Here is a 22900-nt window from a genome sequence, read left to right on the forward strand (position 1 = left end):
AGCATTTTGCAGTCTGCAGACAGGAGATGTATTTTACAAAACTTACTGATCTTAATCTGCAACTGAATCAAGTTCTCATCATTAAGCTTTAGGTGAGTGAGTTTCTGCAGTTAGCAAAACTAGTAAGAAAGACATTAATTTTGTTCTGGCAGATGTCCAAATACTGAAGAGATTTTTGGAGTGTGTTGTTAGAACCGTGCTGAATGGTCCAAAAACTTGTGGAGGTTAAATTCTTCATGAGGCCGCAGAGGGTGCCTAGCATCCTTTGTATGAAGCAGCAGCTTTCATAGTTTGTCTGAGTCTTCTCTCCTAGCTTCCATCACTTTGCAGTACATGTGCTAATGAAGGGAATTAATTTAAAAGCATTTTTTCAGTGTAGCAACTTTTTATATTCATTTAAATATAAATTCCAAGTTTGGTGCCAATCTTGTCAGTGCTCTAAGTAAGTGCATCTTGTGCACACACAAATATTTTGGCACTTGCTGGCTTACTAATCAGTGAGTTGAAGCAGACTTTTGTCTCATTTAAATATGGATTGAAAATTGGATCAGTCTTTTTCTTATAACAATTTAACTGATTTAACATTACGCAGCAAGAGGTATGAGCCGTATTTTGTGAAAGGAGTGTTGGAGTTGGTGAGGGTCAAAGGACACTAATTGAACCGCTTCTGTAATAGTAGAGACATATTTGGACCAAATATTTTTTTCTTGAATTTCACTTTCTCTTTCAAAAGATTGGAAAATACTGCTTGATAAAGCCCTGCTTTGCAATTGCACATTGCTGCCTAAGAAGTCAACAGTAAACCTGCTGCAAATTACAGATATTGTTTTCAGACCTCCTTGTTGTTACCCTTCCCAAGGTGCTGTTCTGTCATCTGGCTTGTTCATGCTCAACTTTCCGCCTTCCATTAGTAAACTTATTCCCGAACTGGGAAGCTGTTCATTTTCTGCCTCAGTCTCCAGAGTCGGTCAATGCCTTCATTTTATGGCAGTGTCTCTTCATATCACACTTGAACTGGATGAGAAACTAGCTTCTAAGTGATGATGTGTTTTTGAATTCTAATTAGTACTTTATAAATTCAAGGATGGCAGTGCTGCATGGAACAACCTCCGAAATTTGAAGTTAGCAAGAACTGGCAATTCCTGTCATTCTCTGCGCTCTGTTGAATGTTCTATAGGATTGGTGCTGGATTCCAGTTGCTTGATTTTTGTTTCTTCACTGATTTCCATCATATATCATTTAGAGCCTCTGAGTGTCCTAGTCTTCGGTATTTCAATTATATATGAAAATGAAAGCAAAGCGTTGTTTGTGCTTCTTAGCAGCTTGTTCTTATTTTCCTTTTTAGCTTTATCAACAAAGTTGCCTACGACATATTTAGGTTTACCAGCTCTTTCAACTAAAGCATTGAATCTTTCCGTTTTGTTGTCTTGTTTTTATTTAGGGCTCAGGTTTCAGGTAAAATTTAAGTGTATTTATCTTTCAGAATGATATTGGAGGCTATTAGGTAGGGTCATTTTTTAGTTAAAAGCATAGCACTTATTTGTATGTTGCACATTTCACAACACTGTGATTGCTAACAAACTAATGTTAAAACAGGTAATAATGTCAAATTAAAAGTGCAACATCTTCAGCAAATGCTATAACTAATATATAGAGTGATAAGTGGTTAAGGGTGTTTTGCATATCATGGGATTTTTATATCTTTATTGTATGAGAAATAAGCAGATATTCAGTGTATTTCATTTAGCCTGTTTGATCTGCCCTATGCACATAATTTCTGCTATCGCTCGGGTAGTGATGGCTGCTTACTGCAAAAATGGTAGCAAAGCTAACATGGCTATAAGCATAATTTTTTAAGCTTTTGTAGAGTATGTATGTACTTATGTATTCTAAAAAAATAAAACCTGCACTACTTAATGTTTTTGCAAGTACTACAACCTTCTTCCCTCTCAAAACTTTTTGAAACACAGCTAAAAATACCCAGAGGCTCCAAGGACACCTTGTCCATATACTGTTAGGGACTTTTCAGAGCACGCTGCTGCTGTGCTGCTTATCGCGGATTTAACTGACATGTTTTAAAAGCTGTTTTGTCCCAGTCTCTATAGCCTCTATCTACCTGTTCTGCTTCAAAAGTCACTAATTTAAGAAAGAGAATGCTGGCTTTTGGATGCTTAAAAGTGCCATGGGATTATCACTGATAAATAACGATGATTTAACGGTGATTTCTCAGCTTTTGGGTTTGGACTTTGTCAGTATGGAGTATGTGAAGTGATCCTGTTTGACTGTGATTTACAACACAAAGTTACTTTTTCCTTTTTCTTAGAATGGGTTTGGATTGCCTCCTCAGGGTAGTGCAAATCAGACATATCTTCTGCGCCCTGTAGCTCTGTCCTCTGGTCTCCTCTCTTGATCACTCAGTGGGCACAAGCAGTTGCCCTGAGAAGGTTAATGGGACTCCCCCAAAGCAGGAGAATCGTCATTTATTGCCATCTTCTGACTTGACAGTGGCATGGTTCTCCATGGCTTTCTTTAGCTGCCATAGCTTCATTAGATGCTGTGGGGGGATTCTGAACCTGGATAAGCAGAAGGATAATCTGGAAGCATTTTGGCTCTTCTCAGCCAAGTTCCCACACCCAGCATAGTTTAACGAAGCACCAAGATTGAAGTCTCTCGTAAGAAGAGCCTTCAGCTCTGTTTCATGTCTGTTTCATGCTTCAGCTCAAACTTTCATGTTTGAGTGTTTTGGTTTATTCATCTCAGTACCCTTGAGTTTAAGACATGTCAGTGTATGTCTGTAGTAGCAGTTATGTGTTCATTCCCATTTGAGGTTTCCCGAGTGTAGCAAAAATGTCCTATATATTTAATTTGCTGTTGTTATGGATGAGCATAAAAGAAGTCTATCAGTAATCTTAAAAAAAAAAAAAAATCATCAGCCTGAGTTTGATAGTCTTAAACAAGCAAAACCAAGCCCTGGTTCTGCAAACTCCTTTCAGTTCCAAATACCCTTCTCACTCATGCCTCGTGAGTAGGAAGTAACAACTCTTCCATAATTTATAATTTAATTTCTCTTTCGTAATTACAGAACAAACCTTGCCTGGAATATTTACTTTGCTTTTCTGCTTAGCTTTCCCATTCTCTTTTTTTTATGGTTTGATTTTGTTCTTATTAACATTCTTTGCAGACACACTGTCACATCAGATTTGTTCTTTATGTAATATGGTTTACTACAGCATCCATTTTCTCTTCTGCTGTCAGCACAATCTGACATAAAGCCTTTTCATGTACAATTGCTCTTATATTTTTTTGGATCCCATTAATGAGGTTTTGTTCAATTATTATTTCAGTTGTTTTTAATATATAATACTGTAGTGTGATTGTAGAGCTATTTTGTCTACATTGGAAAACATGCCCTAGTTAAAAATGAACAAATGCACCCTTTAATATCCCTGTAAGGCAGACATTTAAATGTGTGCCTTCAGTGTGATAAATTTAAGTAGTTTGATAAATGAGACATCCACAAATGTTTTTTTTTAAGGAAGTTCTTGTGGTGGCAGTTTGGAAGCATAGCACACTGAAGTGTATATGAGATAACAACTGTATTTTAAAATACAGTTATTGACATGCAAAAGACGATGCCAATCTGAAATTACACTTTCAGCACTGAGTTCTTAAATATATTTTATACTTTCATAAACAGTTGATATTTGAACTGATGCCACTTCCCTCCACCCCAAACAGGCGTATAATTTTCCTGTGTGATTTTAGAATAGGGATATAGGGATATCTTTGGATGTAACTAGAGTGGAGTGGGAGGAGTTACAGAAGAAAGCTTACTTTCTGCCATACTGTTCATAGTACAATAGCAAGTATTTTATTCATGAAAGCATGAAGTGAGACAAATATATCTAATAAGTATCAACATTATCTTCATTCTCAGCATCTCATTCACAAATTTTACTATATACTAAAGTCTCTTTCTGTGGCATTTATGAACAGAATTTTCCACGGTAACTGTGAGTATGTTTCAAATGAATAGAAAATTTGGTTTTCTTTGATTTGCAACGCCTGAACAGGTCTCTCAAATACAGTAAGTTGTCAGGTTAGTCACCCAGTTTTGTGCCCTTGCTGTTTTCAGTTTTCCATTAGATCAGCATGCAGTATTGGCAGTTCTTTCAGTCCAAAGAGTGTTTATAAAGTAGACCAAATACAGTGTGACATATTGTTATCTGTATCTGCCTGTGTATGTGCGAGTATTGCAATGTGTCAGAGTTAATAGCAACAAAGCTTGCAGCAGCAGGGAGATGGGGGAATTAAGATTCTTCCTCAAACTTATTGTGTCCTATTAGTAGGACGCATACTAGCACTATCTTCAAGCGCGTGCTTGAATACTATGTTTTCTCTACATGAATGATATTTCATACACCACACAGAGTCAATGAACCGTCCCTTTTTGAAGTTTTTCAATTTACTGATGTTTACTATCGGGGGATCTTTGGATCCAGCTGTTTCCGAGAGGGCTAAGTGGGTAGCAAGCTGTATCTGGGCTGGCTAGTAAACTGCTGAAAGGAGCCATCCTACAATAGTCTGAGCATGTTGTTGTAAGAGTCCTCAAAAACTTCTGTGGCTGGGCTGAGGCTGTACCTCTAGTTGGCTGCTGTGCTGCTGCCTGGAGTTCCATCATCACTTTATTAAATGCCACAGCGCCTTTGAAGAATCAGGAGATGGTGTGGCTTTTGGCAGGGTGGTGCTACCATCAGTAATTGCCTGAGAAACTTCAAAACTATCTGCCAGCTAATAAATGAAAATGGTATCTGACTGCACCTCTTGTTAGAATATATACAAGGACTTGCAAAGAATAAAGGCGGCTTCCTTACCAATTAACTGTTCCTTGAAGTTTGCAGTCTGTGTGGACATCTGACTTCCACCTGTCTTTTCTTATTCTTCTTTATGCGCCAGTCGTGTGGTTGAGAGTTAACTGAATGAGTGGGAGTTACTCTGACCTACATACACAATCTTGAGGAGCAATAAGGGAGGTCTGAGAACAAACACTCTGTAGATATTACAAGGAAAAATTTCAAATCTTATATATTGGTGCATGAATGTGCCCACTTGAATGCAAACAGACAGCATATCTTTTAAGGCTCTAGTTACAGGTCATTATAACACAACCTGAATATTTGTTTAATATAAATGCATCTGAATTTACATGTACATTACAACAAGTGAACAATATTTACAGCGATCCTACTTAACCTTTTGCTTTTAATCTTGTGACTTTGTGTATTTTTAACATTCTTTAAACTTCACATGTAATTCAGTAACACACATTTATAGAAAGAGGAGATTGCTCATTAGATTTCAGCCATTTATTTCATTTATTTCATTGAAAGTGAAGAAATGAGTATAAATCTTAAAGGAAGAAATGTTCTCTGAGCTCTGTGATACTATTGCATTGGAGAAAAAACTCACTTTATTGTATTTTTCTGACTTTTGTTTTTTTTAAAGCTCTTTTTCTCACCTTTTTTTCTACTGTGTGGTGGCAGTGTACCACCATATCGCTGCTATTATGCCAATAAAGGTATACCAAGTGGGTGCAGTGTCTTAAAGAAGCAGAGTGCTTACCTACTTTCAACACAGCTTTTGCTAGACCCTGGGTTTATAATTTTTATTGATCTCTTGATAAGTCGTAAGTAGCACACTTTTAAAATATGAATCTCTTAGGGTGTTTTGCTTCTGATACGATAGGTACATTCAGCAGTGATAGTCCATGAAACTATGTCATGCCATTGGGTATTCGGACACCTTGCCTGGTTCTACTTAACTGAGACAACTGGTGTAACTACAAATGCTGTCACCAGATTGCCAACCATTAATGTCTCTTTTACAAAGCATTTATGTTACCCATTGCTTTATTATGTATGGCTACCTAGAAGTATGAACACTACTGTTAAAATCAATAGGCCATACCTCTACAGGGTATGTCCCTCTTGATCTCTGAACTTCATCAGTCTGCATGAGTCCTACCTTCTAGAGCCTCAAGTCACCATGCTTCCTGCATCTTTTCTTCTACCTATTATTAATAGTTCTTTTTGAGCTTTCTACTAGTATAAAGGACTTTTCATTACCCTTTACTTGATCTTTGCTGCTGCCTGTCAGTTAAAACCTTACTCTGTACAATTAATGATGCATCAGCACAGGATTTTAACTTACACACATCTCTTAAACCTTTAATGAATCTTTCTTCTCCTCCTAGCTTCACCCAACATAATTCTAGTTACTTTTCTACTGATTCCATTCTAGTTAGATACTTTTATTTCTTTTCCTTTTTTGCTATACTCTGTCTCGGAGCTGATGACAATTTTACGCAAATTTAGGTTAACTTATAGTATGTTAATTCTTTGGCTAATTAGGGATGTAAATGGTTAAAAAAATGAAATTTCAAAATCTTAATTTAGACAAAAATTATCTACAGTGTTTAAACTGAAAGTCTTGCAGAAAAAGAACTTCCAAGACCACTTACTCAGAATATCAAAATATTGCATGGTAAGTTTGAATTTTTCCATAGGTATATTTGGGTTTTTTTCTGTGTAAAAATAAATAGGGGAAAAAAAAAACTATAGAGGCTTTCTGCATAGAACTGCAGAGGAATATGCCCTGAATAGCAGACTTTCTTGATGTCATACAGGATTCTGCAAATCTCTGCCCTACAGGAGGCTGCAATTTTCAGTTGTCTTCCCTGCATGCCATCACATACAGCCTCCCCTGCTCCGTTTGTTAGCTGCTACATTTAACAAATCGTTTTTTTTTTTTTTCTCTCTTGTAGCACAGAAACCCAGGATCTTCAAACTTGTACTGAGATTATAATCCAACAGCCACAGTAATGCTCCGGTTTCTCACTGTCCAAATCAATCTGCTAAATAAATGGCTATGCAATGGCCTCTTTCCTAGCAGTCGTCAGTGTAAAAGGATCATTCAAGTGCTCTTTTATCAATCTCTTTCATGTTCTTTCCCCCATTAAGTGCTAACAGCAGAAATGCTCTGAAGTAGAATAGATTTTCTCTAGTTAACAGTAGTGATTTTTTAAAATAACATTTGAGTATTGAAAACATGTAGTCACAAGCTTCTGGGAATAACACCTTGGAGTCATTTCATTGAGTTGCTACAAATAATGGTATGTTTTATTCAGGGGTTGACTGATAGTACTGAATTCACCTGGTGAACTGATTGCATCAACTATTATTTGCTCTGACAATCCCCAAAACATCTCATGTTACTACCTCATATTTTGTAGTCCTCTGTATAGACAAGACATATATAAAGGAATCCATACAATCTGGATTCGTTATATGTACAGGATGCTAATGAGTGTGTAGCTGAAGTATTTGTAAATTTGAGAGCTAAATGTTCAAACCACTTGGCCTTAGTCCTCTCCCTTAAAGCTGGATTTTCATTCACTGCATATTCTTAAGTGACTCCCAGCCTCCTAGATTCCCATATTATATCACAGTATAGTGTTAAACTAATTGCTCTGGATTAGAAAGGGATTAACTAATACCCTTAATATAAATTACATGGAATTACAGTTTTTGTCTGTTTGGGGTTTCAGCCTTTAACTTTTATTTAAAAGTATGGTTATGAACAAAACCAAATCCCTAACGTGCACGTTAGCCGAAATGTCCAAACTTTGTCTGGTTTAGAGAAGTCTGACAAGTAGCTATTCTCACAAGGTTTCTGTCTGTAGATCAGGTTCTATCGTGGTTCCACATGTTTGTCTCAAACATCGTCCTTCAATTAGTTCCACAGAAATATTGTAGAGTATGAGTTATGTCTGAGCGAAAACAAATGTTTTCTTAGAATAATTACAAGTGGAATTTCCTTTGTTTATGGACATGTGCATAGCTGAAATCTCAGCTCAAGGGAATCAGGGAGATCAGTCTTCATTACCCATCTGTGGTGATACAAGAGTACGGTGGTTTTCTGTTAGACGAAATATGACATGTGTCTTCTATAAGTGATCATTAATAGGATCATAGAGATTGCTGTGTTAACACATTTATTATTCTGACACAAACTTCATAACTAAAAAAAGAAATTACCTTCGTAGTTTCACTGTTCAACCTTTGTTATCTCTTTCTGTTACTCTTTGATGGAATGGGAATATAAGGAGAAAGTGTGATGTTATTGGAGAGTGTGAAGGGGCTGTGAGGACTAGAGAGAGATCTTTTTTTCAAAAATGTATTTGTAATCACTATATATATTTCTTTTAAAAATATGTGTCTGTATATATATGTAGTGCTGATTGATTTGGATGCCGTTACACTCCTCTTAAGTCTATTGGAATCTATTTATGTAGTACATAGTGCATTAAAATACCACGTCTAACCCCACAGTAAGATTATTTTTGTTGTATTGAAAAATGCAGGGTGTGCCTTTCTTCTGCTTTGATGCAGAAATACCACTTTGGAACTAACTCAGTCTATCCATGGGTACGGAAGAATTCGAGTAGCTTAGCGCTGGACATCTTTCCCTGTTTATGGCTCCTGTTTAAGACCATAACTTTTTGATTTAGAGTACAGCTAAGACCTTTAAACAATCTGGATGAGAAGGACTGTCTCAGCAGCTCTACTATATTTTATTTTGAATTTTCTTCCCCCTCCACCCCCTTCCTCCCTCTCATAACAGCATATAATCTCCAAGCAATTTATATGATAGTTTATCATAGGAAAGTCTTATGCTGCTGCTGTAGGATGAGCTTTTCCCCAACTAATTTCCTATTTTCCTGCTGTAAAACTGTACACTTTGCTGAATGGTATTTGGATATTCAATTAAAAACTTCCGTACTAGGAATTTAGAAAATTGCTTCTTAGTAAAAAGCAGATTAACCTTAAGTATGTTTATTGTTGTCAGTTCGATAGTGTGATGGTGCTCTGTTTCTAGTTATGTTTGCCTTTCCTTCCTGCATCATCGGTGAATGACACTAACATCTCATTAAAGGAAATTTAACTTTTCTATTCCCTGCCGATTCCTCCAGTAGTTTTAAAGTTGAAATACAAACCAAAAAAAAGTACCATTGGCCTTTATGATTTCTCTATCAAGTGTACAGACCATTATATTTCAAATATGAGGTACCCATGGCTTTTGATATTGCATTAGAAATAGTAAGTGATCATTATATTTGCTTTGCAACAGACCAGTTATGACTCATTCACTTCCTACTACTCTTTTCCCTAAATAAGTATTAAAAAACATGGGGTTTTTTTAAGATCACCTTGGAATCATGCTGAATTTTTCTCATAATGCCAATGTGAAAAAGTAAGAGGAAAAAAGTTATATAATGAGATATTTGCCTTATAGATCAGAAAGAAAAAATACGAATTGAAAGAGCATAGGTTCCTCCTTCCCTCCTTTCCCTCACTTTCAAGAGAATCTAAGATCCTTTTTCTCTTACCAGAAACCAAGGATCCAGCTCTGTCCTTTGAGACACCCTACTACCCTCCCCAACTCCAGTTGCCTGACACCAATGTTTTGGAGAGTGGATTAGAATGTGCTATATTATGCATATTCCAGCAACATAATTCTTTCTGAGAATTTAGGGTTAATTAGGTTCTGAAAATTTATGCTTTTTTCTTTTTTTTTTTTAATTAAAGGGTTAGACAATCTAAATATTTTTTCTGGTTTTTTTAAGCTGTTTTATGCATGCTTATTTAGAATTAAATTTGTTTTGCAGTACTAGGAACTAGATATAACTGAATGCAAAAAGAGAGTTATACTGAGAGGCTTTAAATTCAAGACTTTTCCTGCATATTGCTAGAGAAAGGGTAACTCACACAGTGAGGAGAGCCCTTGGTACTCCAGCTGATATCGATAGAGGTTGAGGTAATTAATTTCTTACGAGGCACTTCACATCTCACAGCATTAGATCCATATGAAGCTGTCCATGATGGCTTGAAGAGGAAAAAAATGATAATCTCATATTGCAGCTGTTGAGGAGGAAAAAATGTCTATAATAAGAAACAGTTCCACATGAAAGATACCTTATTTGCTCAGTTGCATATGATTTTCCATGCCCTTGTTGGCTTTTTTTAGTTGCCTTCCCCCGCCTTTTAAATACACTTGTTTTTCACAGAAATAAGTTCTCTTGAGTGAGGCATCTTTAAAAAAAAAAACCAATGCACTAAGTTTGGTTTATCAGAGTAGGGAATCTGTCTTACCAAGTAAATATAGTGACTTTCAACTCAAAATACTTGTCAGTTATTCATTCTTTGTGTTTCCTGTATTAACAAAGAAAGGTAATAAAAATACTTGTAAATGAATTTCATTTTGCAGGCTTTTGATGTGCAGTAAAAATATGCTTTGAAATGCTGTCTGAAAAGGCCTGGGAGCTTTTGCCTTTTCAAAGGAATTTTTGTTCTTTAAAATGTCAGAAATGTCAAGTTCTGTCTTGTTAGAGGATTTCTTGAATAACTTCTAAAACGTTCATTTAAGAGATTTCTCAGGCAGCAGGTAATAAGGTGTCACTGCTGTGAATCCTTAAAGATTTTGGAAAAAAACCCCAAACATGCATATATTTGTTCATTCATCTAAATAGTCCCATTGTTTCAGTGAGATTATTTGCACTCAGAGGGTTATTCCAGTCCACCTCCAGGCTGAGGAGCAAAGAGGTCTTTTAAGAAGTTTGTTTAAAAGCAAGAGACAGACTTGAAAACTAGTATTGTAAACAAGTGGCTTCTGTTTGTGTCTGAATCTGACACAAACTTGTCTATTGAGATCTATAGCTTTGGAGAAGATCATAGTTTTAGTTTATTTAACTCTGCATGTGACCTTCAATAAGGGATCTTGTTTTCTACTTGGAAGTTGTACACTGAGAAGCAAGCTGAAAATTTGAAGGTTAAAATATTGTTTCCATTAATTCTGCATGTAAGGGGCAAATATTCCTCGGGCCTAGTGGTTTGCAGATTGGTACAAGGAAGTAAAAGAGGTTCTTAACAGCATTTAAATTTCTTTGATTTTGCCTATAGGTTACAAGAGTTTTGTTCCTACTGTGCTGGGAACTGTAGGATTGGGATGAACAGTAATGGGACTGAAGGATTTATCAGCCTAAAATGAGACAAGAAGGCAGAAAGAAAAAACTTACTCGAGCGGTCTCTTTATATTAGATTGAACTAGGAAGCCAGGTGCGTTTGGGTACACAGGGCTGTTTGATGAGAAGACAGCTGAGGCTTGGTTTTCATGTTCTGGTAATAGCGTACTTACGGTGCCCCAAGAAAACCAGGGTCTCCAGGGGAGCTGATGCCAGAGGAGCGCCTGCTGCTGTGCAGCGCAGGTTCTGCAGCCGGCCCAGGCAGTGCAGGAGCAAGGGGCAGGCAGGAGGCTCGCGCAGCAGCCTGGTGGCAAGCCGATCGACTAGAGGAAGGCTTGCTGGCGGGACAAGGGTGTAGGTTATATGGGCCTAGTTACGTGTCCCTCAAGAGGAGGTGTCAGAGAGAGAGGGAAGCTATCCATACGGAAATAGCTGCCCTGAGGCCTCATTTTGTCAAGAACTGTTGTGAAAGAGACAGAGGTTATTCAAACACTGCTGCTTTGGACCTTCCATGCTGTATCACGTTGTTCCCACCATCAGGATGTTTCTGGGGCCCTGTTATCATTCATGTGGTGTAGCTCCTCTCACAGGTGTTTCATAGCCCAGGACTCATCTCGATTTCTTTACTCTTCATGTGACCTTCAAGGTGACAAGTCCCTTGCCTTCTCCAGCAAAGAATTTAAGCAGTGAAATTAGTTTTATTTACTTATTGATGGCTGAAGCACTGTGTTAACTAATTTGGCAGAAGCAAACCCACTGTAATCAAATTGACAGACCTCTTGGCCCTTCTCTATTAGTTCATATGTTTTAATATAAATGAAGACTACAACAGGATTGAACTGGATCTTCCCGTATAAAGGCTTAATTTGGGGTTTCTTTTTGAGACAGAAAAAGACATCTTATTTTTGTCTTTGCACAGCAAATCCATGCATGGAATTTTCCCGAGTAGTGGCAAATTGTTTCAACGCACACAAAAATTGCAAAACTGCTTTTTGCACAACTTTTTTTTAATCACTGTTACAGTTTTGTCTAGAATTCAAAATGACTTTATAAATCAAAAGAGGAAAACTTTATAAGCACCATGTATGAAAAAGTGTTAAATGGTAAATGCTAAATGCTAATTGTAACAGACATAAAATCTCTGGCACATCTGTAGGGACTGTGACTTTGTCTTATTTAGGTTGGGTGAGGATTTGGTTTGTTTTATTAGGTACAATGTACAGGACCCTATAATTATTGAGTATAGGATTATTGTCAGTAAACACAGAGCCTGAAGCGATCAGTCATTTAATTAGAGCTCTGACATTTATTAACTTACCACGGTATTGATTAGCGTTTACCTTTTAGCTTGACATTCTTTTGAATATTTCCATAGAGAACTGATTTCAGTAAATGTGCTAGCCTCTTTAAAAATAAAATTGTCCTTGAATACATTGAACTAAATCAAGAGATGTTTATCACAGAGTCATGGTATAGCTGCTGGAGGTAAGCAACAAAAATTATGCTAGTGGCTTAGATTTTTTTATTTTTTTTTTTTCTATTCAGTCCTCCCAAGATTGTACAAGTGTTTGGGAACAGACACATCTCTGGAAACAAAACCTGTGCTCTGTTTCTGGCCATAGGCCTTTAAGTGTGGAAATCTATTTTCAGGAGAGCCTTTGAGTACAATATGGATTAAGGTTATAAAGTTGGTTTTAATCATGTATGTCATTTTGAACATTCCTGTGAAATATCATTGCTTTTGTTTAACTTCCGTTATTGTAAACCAATATGTAAGCCCAGGAATGCAAGATGAACTTGCGTCTGAGTATCCTCAAACATCAGGAATGCTGTGAATCTCAAGCCTGTTTTGTGTGTTTACAAATCACACTTTATAGTGGTGCTTAAGGAAAGAAGGCCAGGATGCCTGTCAAGATAAATTGCTTACAGCTTTGTAGTTTCTGTAGTCAATGGCGCACACAGACGTGTATGATATAACTAGGCTTATATTGATGTAGTCTGTTTATAACCTTGTACTGCCCAATAGCTGCATATATTTATTCCTTTAGAGACAACTTGGATGAGGAGGACAGCTCTTAAAAATTCAGAGTGAGGCTCAAGCTCCAGGTTTTGTATTCACTACCCTGACATCACTTTTTCTTCTGTAGGGGACCCAGATTATGCCCACTTCTCCTGTTTGTAGTCTAGATCCTAGTTCAGCGGCTGTATCTTAAGGCCCTGCGTAATGGCATGGATAGAATCTCCTGACAGTGTTGTTGCCATACAAATGCTTGAAGGAATCCTTTAGGACTAAAGTAAAATAGTTTTTACGTTTATAGCTAAGACTCCAGCTGTTTTGGAATACAGAATTCAGAAGACATCTGATCTCACCAGGGATGTGATAAATTAATATCGCTCCCTTGTACTCCACAACATTGAAAAGCCAAAGTCTACAGATGTGTTTTTGAACATGTATGGCTACTTTTGAAAAACAGTGACTTTATATTTGAAATCTTGATACCTGTTTCAGGTGGATATGTCCAAAATATCCAGGGTGCTTCATGAAGGCCTATTACAATTTACTTTTAAAAGTTTGTCGGGTTTTTTTAATATAAAATCAGTATCTGGGGGGACTATTCACAAGAGAAAATTTAAACCTACCAAGCTAGGTCTCTCTCAGCACCCTCTACAGTGAGTAGAGGCTCAGGACCTTCAGAGGTGATGCAAGAGTGATTACTTTCTCTGATGGCTACAAGGGGACCTCAAGGAGTGTGATCTTGCAACATTTAGGTAAATCCTTGTGAATATTTTATCAGCAGTACATGCCCAAATAAACTGGCTCCATTTCACTTGTCTAGATCTTGTTTATTTTAGTCCCACTGATGAGACTGCGTCAGTTCTATGTTGTAACTGAATTCTTGATTACGGCTAAAGGGGAGGGTGTTCTTTGATTCACATAATCAATACTAATAGTATTTACTGTTGTAATACCTATGACTGATTGTATCCTTTTAGATATCCTTTTTAAATATAATTTCTTATAAATTTAGCCTGTATTAGCCTCGGTACTTGAAGAGATTAGGTAATCACTTAAGTAGTTCTGCTGAAATCAGTTTTCAGATGGGAGACACGGTGCAACTATTAGGTAAATATTTGTAGCACTTCAGAAGTATAAACAAAGTGAGGTTAAAAACCTTATCAGAATAACTATATTCCTTTGTTTAAGCTATCTCTTCAACTCAATGAAGTATGAAGGTTGTAGAACCATTGGTGTCTTTGTTAATACTGTTAACTGTTGGCATGTATCCACAAAAGACTCCACTGGAGATATGTTCTTGAGTCCTTCAAGGCTGTGTAGCTAATGCAAACATATTAGTTTGCATCTGTATACCTTGGAGTACAGAAGGATCTGTAATGCCCATGAAGGTCATGATCCCCTGCTGATATAAATGAATTCCATTAAAAACAGTGGAGATACAGTGATTTGTTTCAACTGAGAATCTGCCCTTAGATATGCTCTGTTTTAAATTAAAATCTGGAAGGAAAGATTTTCTGCACATGTGGTTTTTGAGTCATTCATCTAATGTTGTCTGCCAGTGTGTGAAATAGATAGGCTGTATTATTGGCAATACTCAGCATTTATCTTCAAGCTATGCAGTGTTAATTAAAAATACTTGTTTTCACTTAGTGGAGTATTAATAACAGTGTGACTTAGTGCTTGTAAAATGTTTCATATATTAAAAATGCATTAAAATAGGAGCTGAATATTGCTTGTAATAGCTTCACAAGGGAGCCATATAAAGCCGTTATTACATATATTTTACAGAAAAAGACTGTCGCTGTGTGCAGGAAAACTCAGAGAAAGGAGGAAGCTCAACTGCGTGATTTTTGAAATCCAGCGCCTAAAATAATGTGCATAATTTTACTAGCCCTTTCCTTAATTCAGTCACCCTGTACAAGAATGAACTGTTTCAGGATAGACTTGTTTAAGTACAGCAGCTATGAGAAGAATGTTAATTGACAAGCAGATGCAGAGTGTTGCAAATACGGACGTTAGCTCTATTGCTGGAGAGTGGAACGTATTGTGGAGATGTTCAGGTCATGTTTAGTTTCACTACGCCATTGTTTTAATACACACTTAAAATATTAAATCTGGTAATTTTCCATCTATTAAAACGCGTAATAATCTAGCGTAGATCTTGAACTGTTACTGTCACATACATATTTGAGATGGGTTCTGTACAGGAATATAACCTTAAAGGAATATTTCAGCATTCGAAGGTACTTGGGAGCAATGGACAATACCTTAGAGAAGCTGGACAACACGGTGCGATGCCACTGATATTTAAGAGTACTCCCACAGTAGCCACTGAAGTCAGGTGTCCCCCGACTTTAACAAGCTGTACAAAATTTTGAAATACTTAAAGATTTATAAGAAGGATTTATGCAAAGAGCCATGTGGTTTTTTGAGTTTTAAATTTCTTTAAGGAGGAATGAGATTCTGCAGTTATGAGGTTCCCCACATTCTGGGCCTGTCCACATTCTACAGTCTGAAGCTGCATTTTACAGTTATATAGTTCTTGTGGAGAACATGAAGTGAAAAATAACTTGAATTATAGTTAAGTTTGCTTCCTAGCCATCGACTGTTGACATGTATGTTAGGAATTTGAAAATCAAGTATTTTTCCCTTGTTCACTGTACAATATTTTTATGCCCCTCGCTTAGTGAGGTTATTTCATATTACCTGTCTCAAAGATTTAGGTCTGCTTAGAGCTAGTTGCATCATTAGTTGCCACCTTTGAAGTTGCAGCTTACTAGAGAACTTTAAAAAAATCCCAATATTTTACATTGATTCTGTCTTCTTAGAAAAATAGGCTCTACATATAAAGCTTTTAAAGGCTGTGCCAATGTGGAGCTGCGTCTTTGTCACCTGAAAATGCATAGGCATAAGCTGAGTTGTATCCACAGTGCTTTTACTGCTTCTGTTTACCTAGCAGTTTAGAAGGGATCAATTTTGTTGTCAAGGCTGACAATAGCTTGCAAAAGTAGAAGAGTCATTATTTACTTCGGTTCCTATGCAAGCATTGCTATGAGAAATGGTCACATTACTGTGAAATACAAAGTTAGTGTCTACCTTTAAGGATTCCTTGAAGGTTTCAAGGTGAAGTTCAGATCTCTCTCCAAGACCTGTGTTTGATCATCTGTTCCCTGCGAAGACTGTAAGGAATTTCAGAAGCAGAAAGCAGTAGGAAAATTTCTAAGTCACCCTGAATATAAAAGCCCCATTTTTTAAAATTGCTCCTTTCAGTTGATAGAGAATGTACTAATAATTTCAAGGCATTTAGAGCTTTACATATTCACTTTTACATAAAAAGTTTTCCTGATCATCTCTAGTCTTTGCTTTAATATTAAGCATATTGCTCTGTTCCCAGATTATTATTTTTTTTAAGCAAGGAAATAGCTGTGACTAAAGCATGATATATTGTATATAACAAGGTTATATACCTAGGCACCTACCAAGACATTAGTACTTTCATTTTCACTAGTATTATTTTAGTATGATTTACAAAATGAGACAGTCATGTTTATAATATAGACTTCCTAGTGTAATATAACTGAAGGTCAAATATTATGATCAGTATACATAGCTATTTCTTTATCATTTGTAAGAATCTGGTACTTCCCTGGAAGTGTGATGTGTACTTGCTTAAGACTTTGTGTAAAGACGCCTTCACTCTTTGTGGTTTCTTTCCTTTGGACCAGGGCGGTCCAAGGTAGTGAGTAATGAATGATTGCTTTAGAGAAACAAAGTTCATCAGATATTTTGGATTTTCATATAGTTTCTGTACTAACATGAAAAAAAGATTATTCTAAAAAGCTAGTAGACACACAACTGTTACGGTAATATTGTATAGAAAAAATGCTGGGCAGTACAATAAAAGCATTAACTACACTTTTCATAAGCTAATAATGATATAAGCACTTTGCTTACAGATGGAAATAAAAAATTAAGATTGTTTGGAAGGTATACAGCTGATTCTCTTAAGATCTCAAATATCTCAAGAGCTCAACCTTCTACTGATGCTGAGAATGAATGTGCTGTTAAATGAAGAGATCCCCCATTTTCATTGACAATGTTTGCATTGCAACATCTTGGATATTTTGAAACTCACCTGTTCTGTTTTACAGGAGTGAAATAATGAAGGTTGCAGATTAAAGCACTACCAAACTGCCTTGTGGGCATCTGAATTTATAAATTGTTTGTAGAGAGATAACATGTTTTTTCATATGAATACAGTGATAAAGGGTTAGCATCAATAATAATACTTATGGAACAACATTAATATAATTAACCCTGGACTATAAAAAAAAGAGTATTGCAGTGATTCAGAAAATAAGGGTTTAATGTCATTCCTATATACTGCTAGTAAAGCATGTTTTGAATCAGTGGATTATGCTTAATGCCACAAATTGGCATTCTGTGAATATTATGGTACTGGCTCCTGAAACATATTAAAATTTTTAAAATCCTTAAGCATGTATGATTTACCAAATGCTCTGATGAACCGAGGACATAAAAAACAAGAGATCACAAATAACGATTGTTGTGTTTTCTATCACATTTATTACAGACTGACAAGAAAGAAAGAAGCAATGCCTTGAATGTTGCAATAGATAGTATGTGCAAGAAGACAAGAGACCTCCGCAGACAGGTAAGCAACCTGGGGAACTGAAAAGGCAGATAAGGAGGCTTGAAAGATGCTTTCCTAAATTGCTGTTTTCAGTTTCTGTAGCACTGGATTTTGAAAATAAAGATTTCTTCTAGATTAAAAAAGTACTGAAGATAGTTACAGTATTCCACAGAATGAACAGATATTTATACAAATTTTCAAAACTCTGTGAAAAGCCCTACCAGATGATACTGGCTGAATGATATGCGTATGTGCATAGGCAAAACTCTGCATGTGTACATGTCTAAATATGTGTTTGCTATAGAAAAATATCAGTAATGTACCTTGGACATCAAGATTAATTTTATTTTAAATAAGCTTGAATTACTACTGGTTGTTGGAACAGATGCCTAAGGGACCACTGGGCCACTGTGTCGAGTTCTTTACAGTTGTGTGAACTCTTACAACACAAAAGGATCCTTGGAATACCTGGTCCACAGTCCACCCACCCATTTTGCATCCCAGTATCCTAAAACTAATGCGTGGACCAAAATCTACTTCAGTGTACTGCAGAAGGTGAGCAGTAGACATCAGCTGTGTTTAAATCCTTTCTCTGCAAGGAATATCTTTGAGAAAAATTTTGTTGGAAGTATAGATTGTGCCAGTTTAGAAAAGAGAGAGCTAGAGAGCCAGTAGTTCTTTCAGCCAGGCTGCTCCAACCAACTATATGAAAATTTATGGCTACACAGAACATGAGCACACGCTGCTTTCCTCCTGTCTCTAGCTGCGGCAATTTATCAACTCTCTGGTGGAAGAATATAGAATATCCCTCCCAACTTTGTGTGCAGTCTTACAAGCCAGCCTATGCTTCAGGATGATGAATAAATTCCTTCCTGTCTCCCATAATCAGCCAGGGGAAGCCTTGAAAGATGAGATGAGTATAATATAAATATAGTGTTTACAACTAACTAGGTATCCAATTTCTGCTCACATTCCATCAAAAATATATTCAGCTGAGGCACCCGGTGACTTGCATCAGAAGCTCAGCGTGCCTAGGCAATCTCCCATTCTGTCCTACAGTCTCTTCCATGAGTTACCTAAACTCTAGCTTATAACAGTTTACTGATTCTGTTACAGTGTTTAAAATCTGTTAACCAATTCAATTTGTTTCTATAAGCCTTTGTAAAATGTTCAGGCTGAATATAATCTTGCCCGATTGATAGTCAATCTAGAACCAGTAGTTTTCTATATCCAGAGTAGCCTATGGCTTCTTCACATTTTCCACTGGAGGGTATTTATGAGAAATATTTCATCTACTTCCTCCAATTCTGTGTTCATACATGTGATTAGCATAAGAATTGTTTTAGAAGAGTGCTTACTGCACGTCTAATTCCTGATCTGGCAAACATGAAACTGTGAGTTCTGTGCCTGCAGATACGGCAGTATAGTCTTATTAGCTTTCACTTAGGAATGCTCATTATTCTGTCCCCCAGCACTTTTACTAGAAACATGAATAATGTTGTTTGGTTTACTCTTACAGCTTTTATAAAACCTAAAATTTTTTTGAATGATGTTGTGTACCATAGCTGGTATTATATTAGGCACTCATAGTGGATTTGGGGCTATAGTGTGCACAATGTACCCCGCTTTCAGTCAATGCCTGGGATTTCTTCTGCAAGATTGGGGTTGAAGATGAAACCTTATGAGGGTTGTATTTTTTGAATCACTTCAGTGTAGTGCACAATAAACAAAACTATCATATATATGCTGGCCCAGTCACTACCTGATTGTGGGTTATGCCATGGTTCCTATGGAACATCTTTGTAGTCCACCAGAAGTGAAGTGAAGGCAGGCTTGTATCTGGCAAGACTTGAAGGCAAAACTAGCTATCTCAAGAACAGCATATTCTGGAAGTTGTAAAAATCTCTGCCTTTTCCAATGAAATGATTTGTATTCACTTCAGGAGTACAGTGCTGTGGGGCCAGTACTTGTGGGGATTTTAAACTATTCTGGTTTGGTTTTATTTTACTTGTATTGTGCCAGAGATGTGCATGTCATGTCTGTCTGTGCAGTTTTACCTAGATCGCTGCTTCCCTGCCGAGTAGAGCTGTACAAATATTTAGGAAGGAATTGCCTGTTCGTTCCAGTTTCTAATTCTGAGAAATTACCATACTTGGTTGTTACCTCCCAGTTAATTCGCGGCACACGGTGAATGGACTGCACAGGTGTTTCTCCTATGTTTGTTCTGCAGTTTTGGTTGGCTCGGGTTTTTTTATAAATGTTATTCCTGATGATATTCTTATATTTCTGTGTTGCTGCTTTGTCGTGGATAGCTTTTTCTGAACACAAAGCAGCTTGCCTTCCTGGCATCCCTTCGAAACAGGAGAGAGAGATCCCTCAGTAATAACTGATCTTTAGTTCTTCCGGGGCTTTTGCCAGCGTAGGCTTGTGAGGCAATAAGCAAATAGAGGCAAACACTGTTTTCTGTACTGATCAGGATGCTGATGTTTAACAGTGTTGTAACTGCTGGGATTTTCTTCTAGAACCTCCACTGTTTGTTTTTGACAACCTTATGCCCCATGTTTTATAAACATGTTTCTGTGTTATTTTTTAAATGCACTTTGATATAAAAAGAAAAACTCCCCATACTTCTGTAACTCTGCTCAAGGGGTAAGAATAAGACCTTGCACCTTAAAAATAAAACAATTTGTCAGACATCATCCTCCCTTTTCTGATGGTGTCTCTTTCACTTAAAAATATGAAAAAAAAAATTTAATTATAGCACAATAACTTCCCTAGTATTGCCTGCTAGCACTACTGGGGCTGTTTTTACGTCTCCCTATATGGTTACTTAATTTCTAGCATTTTGCTCTAGAGCTGGCCAGAGGCAGAAACAGACTTACCAAGTTGTGGAAAAAATTATTTTCATTATTAGGATGAAGAGAAAGAGATATTGCTCCAGATATTCCATCTTTCTTTTGTCTTTTTCCTTTCTTTGTCCTACGTTGTAGTTCTTCATTCTTTAATAGGCTATGCAAGCCACCTTTTGAAAATCTCAGCTTGATGTATTCCTTTGCATAGCTGAAACAGGAATGTAATTTCAAACTTCTTCATATTCAGCAAAGACAGCATCTTTTTAAGAAGATGCGTTTCACTGTTTAATTGCAGGATAGAGGGTTTCTCAGAACAAAATAATAATGACAATTTATATATGAAAGGTTAATTAAATGAAGCAAATCAGTTGAAAGCTACGGCAAAGCATTATATGATGAGAGATAAAATTAGGCTGCTGGTTTGAAAATTGGATGCCTCAAGCTCACCATGGATGTGACTGAGGTCATTGCAGTCACGGGTCCTCAAATAATGCATAAAGGCTGTAAAAGTCCTACAATCTGGGCTACACAGAACCCAAAAATATTTGTCTTGGAGATAATGAATCATTGGCCATGGATTTGGTTCCACAGCTTTTTATTGCTGATTTTTGGAAATCGAAATCTTAATGTTTAAACTGTGATTTCTCAAGGTCACATTCATGTACTTAATTATAAGCAGCCGAGTGTGTCTGTTTTCTTCAGCTGGACTTTTGCAACACAGAAATTTTAACAAGTAACTTGGCGGGACTGGAGGTTCAATATATCTTGTTCCTGGTACTGAACCTTTTTATTATCTTTTTTCTTTTTATTTTTTAATATTACAGCCTGAATAAAGCTGGAAATGTGAACATGACAGTAAAAATCCAATTTTGTATTGGAATCCCATAGTCTTTGTCTTTGTATATTACTTTTGAGAACATACAATGTATCCACATACTGTAACTAATTACATTACGATATACTAAGTTAGAAGACAAAAAAAACCCATTCCAAATGTAAACTTACCTGTATCTTTTTGGAAGATTTGTCTGTCACATGTTCCTCATGAGCCATTCAGAGCTGGCTTTAGATGGTGAGGTGGAATTCATATCCAGACCTTGTCTTGATAATCAACAGATTACTCTACTATTACTTCTGCTGTGCATGTTCACTGCCCTACCTACATGGACAGTGCATCAAAAAGATTGTGGGTCTTTGCATTTTTCTAGCTGGAGTTTTTACGTCTACTGAGTTTTCACATAGATACATTGGAGCAAAATGCTAAGGGAAAACACATCCTGTGGCAACAAATCTGTCAGCATGTAAGAGCTTAAAAGTCTTTTGTGTTCTCTTCTGCTCCAATCAATATTTTTTATATATATTGTAAAAATAATTTTTTGCAGTAGGAATTTGGTAGAACTCGATAATTTAGGTGCATTGCATGTATTGTTACAATGGTATATTTCTTGTAGTGGTCTGTGATTAAAATGAACAATTACCATATGTAGGTTTATAACATGGAAAAGAACCTCTTAAGTAACATCCAAGTGATCAGTTATAAGCGTACATAAAAACTAATTAAAGAGAGGTAATTTGTAGCAGAATGTTACACTTTAATAATTTAAGTAAGAAGTTAAAGAACAATTAATTTAAATAGGGAAAATTGAACTTCAGACTCATTTATACTTCTTGCTCTATTAATCTGTTATCACATGGCATAATCAGTAATCTCACTGATATAATTACCATGAAGGCTACCATTTTGCTAATCAAACTGTATCATTGGGTTTTCCAACAAGGTAGAAAATATTTGGGTAATTTTGCAATTATGAAAACATGTGATGTAGAGTATTTTGTGAGCACAAACGTAATTAAATTAATATTTTCTTTGTAAAATGAAACAGCCTTCTCCCTTGGCATCTGAACTTCAAGAGAGAATACCCAGGAGATATTAGGTTTAATCTAACAGTAATTTTTCACATGTGGAATCATTTAAGTAGTCTATTCTGTTCAAAAAAAGAACATGAATCTGGCCAAACATAGTTTGCCTCTCTTGATTTCAACAGGCTGAGCACATATTTCAAGTGTTCTATGTATCTGTACTTATACATACAAACATGTGTATTTAGGTACTGGTATATTAAAATTGTCCCTAAAACTAGATAGAATTGTCTGTGTAATAAATTGCAGCTACAGTAGGTTTCAGACACATAATCTTGCAAAGAATGCAGGAATACAGTGTGTACATGTTTATGTTATAAAATACTAACGGACAATAATTACAGATTAATAAATAGTTAAATTTGCAGATACTAATA

At 36.4% G+C, this 22900-nt stretch overlaps 1 protein-coding gene across 6 annotated transcripts in view; it reads left to right on the plus strand.

Moving 5' to 3' along the window:
- The window catches only part of CTNNA3 (catenin alpha 3), a 556373-nt gene that overhangs the window by 304732 nt on the left and 228741 nt on the right, over positions 1-22900 (plus strand). For all 6 annotated transcript variants that reach the window (XM_064464726.1, XM_064464725.1, XM_064464727.1 and 3 more), the window contains one exon: positions 17692-17772. In XM_064464726.1, the coding sequence (XP_064320796.1) occupies positions 17692-17772 (81 nt within the window). The remainder of the gene's footprint in view (positions 1-17691; positions 17773-22900) is intronic.

The sequence above is a fragment of the Phalacrocorax carbo genome, chromosome 13 (assembly GCF_963921805.1).
Source record: "Phalacrocorax carbo chromosome 13, bPhaCar2.1, whole genome shotgun sequence".
In the NCBI taxonomy this organism is placed as follows: Eukaryota; Metazoa; Chordata; class Aves; order Suliformes; family Phalacrocoracidae; genus Phalacrocorax; species Phalacrocorax carbo.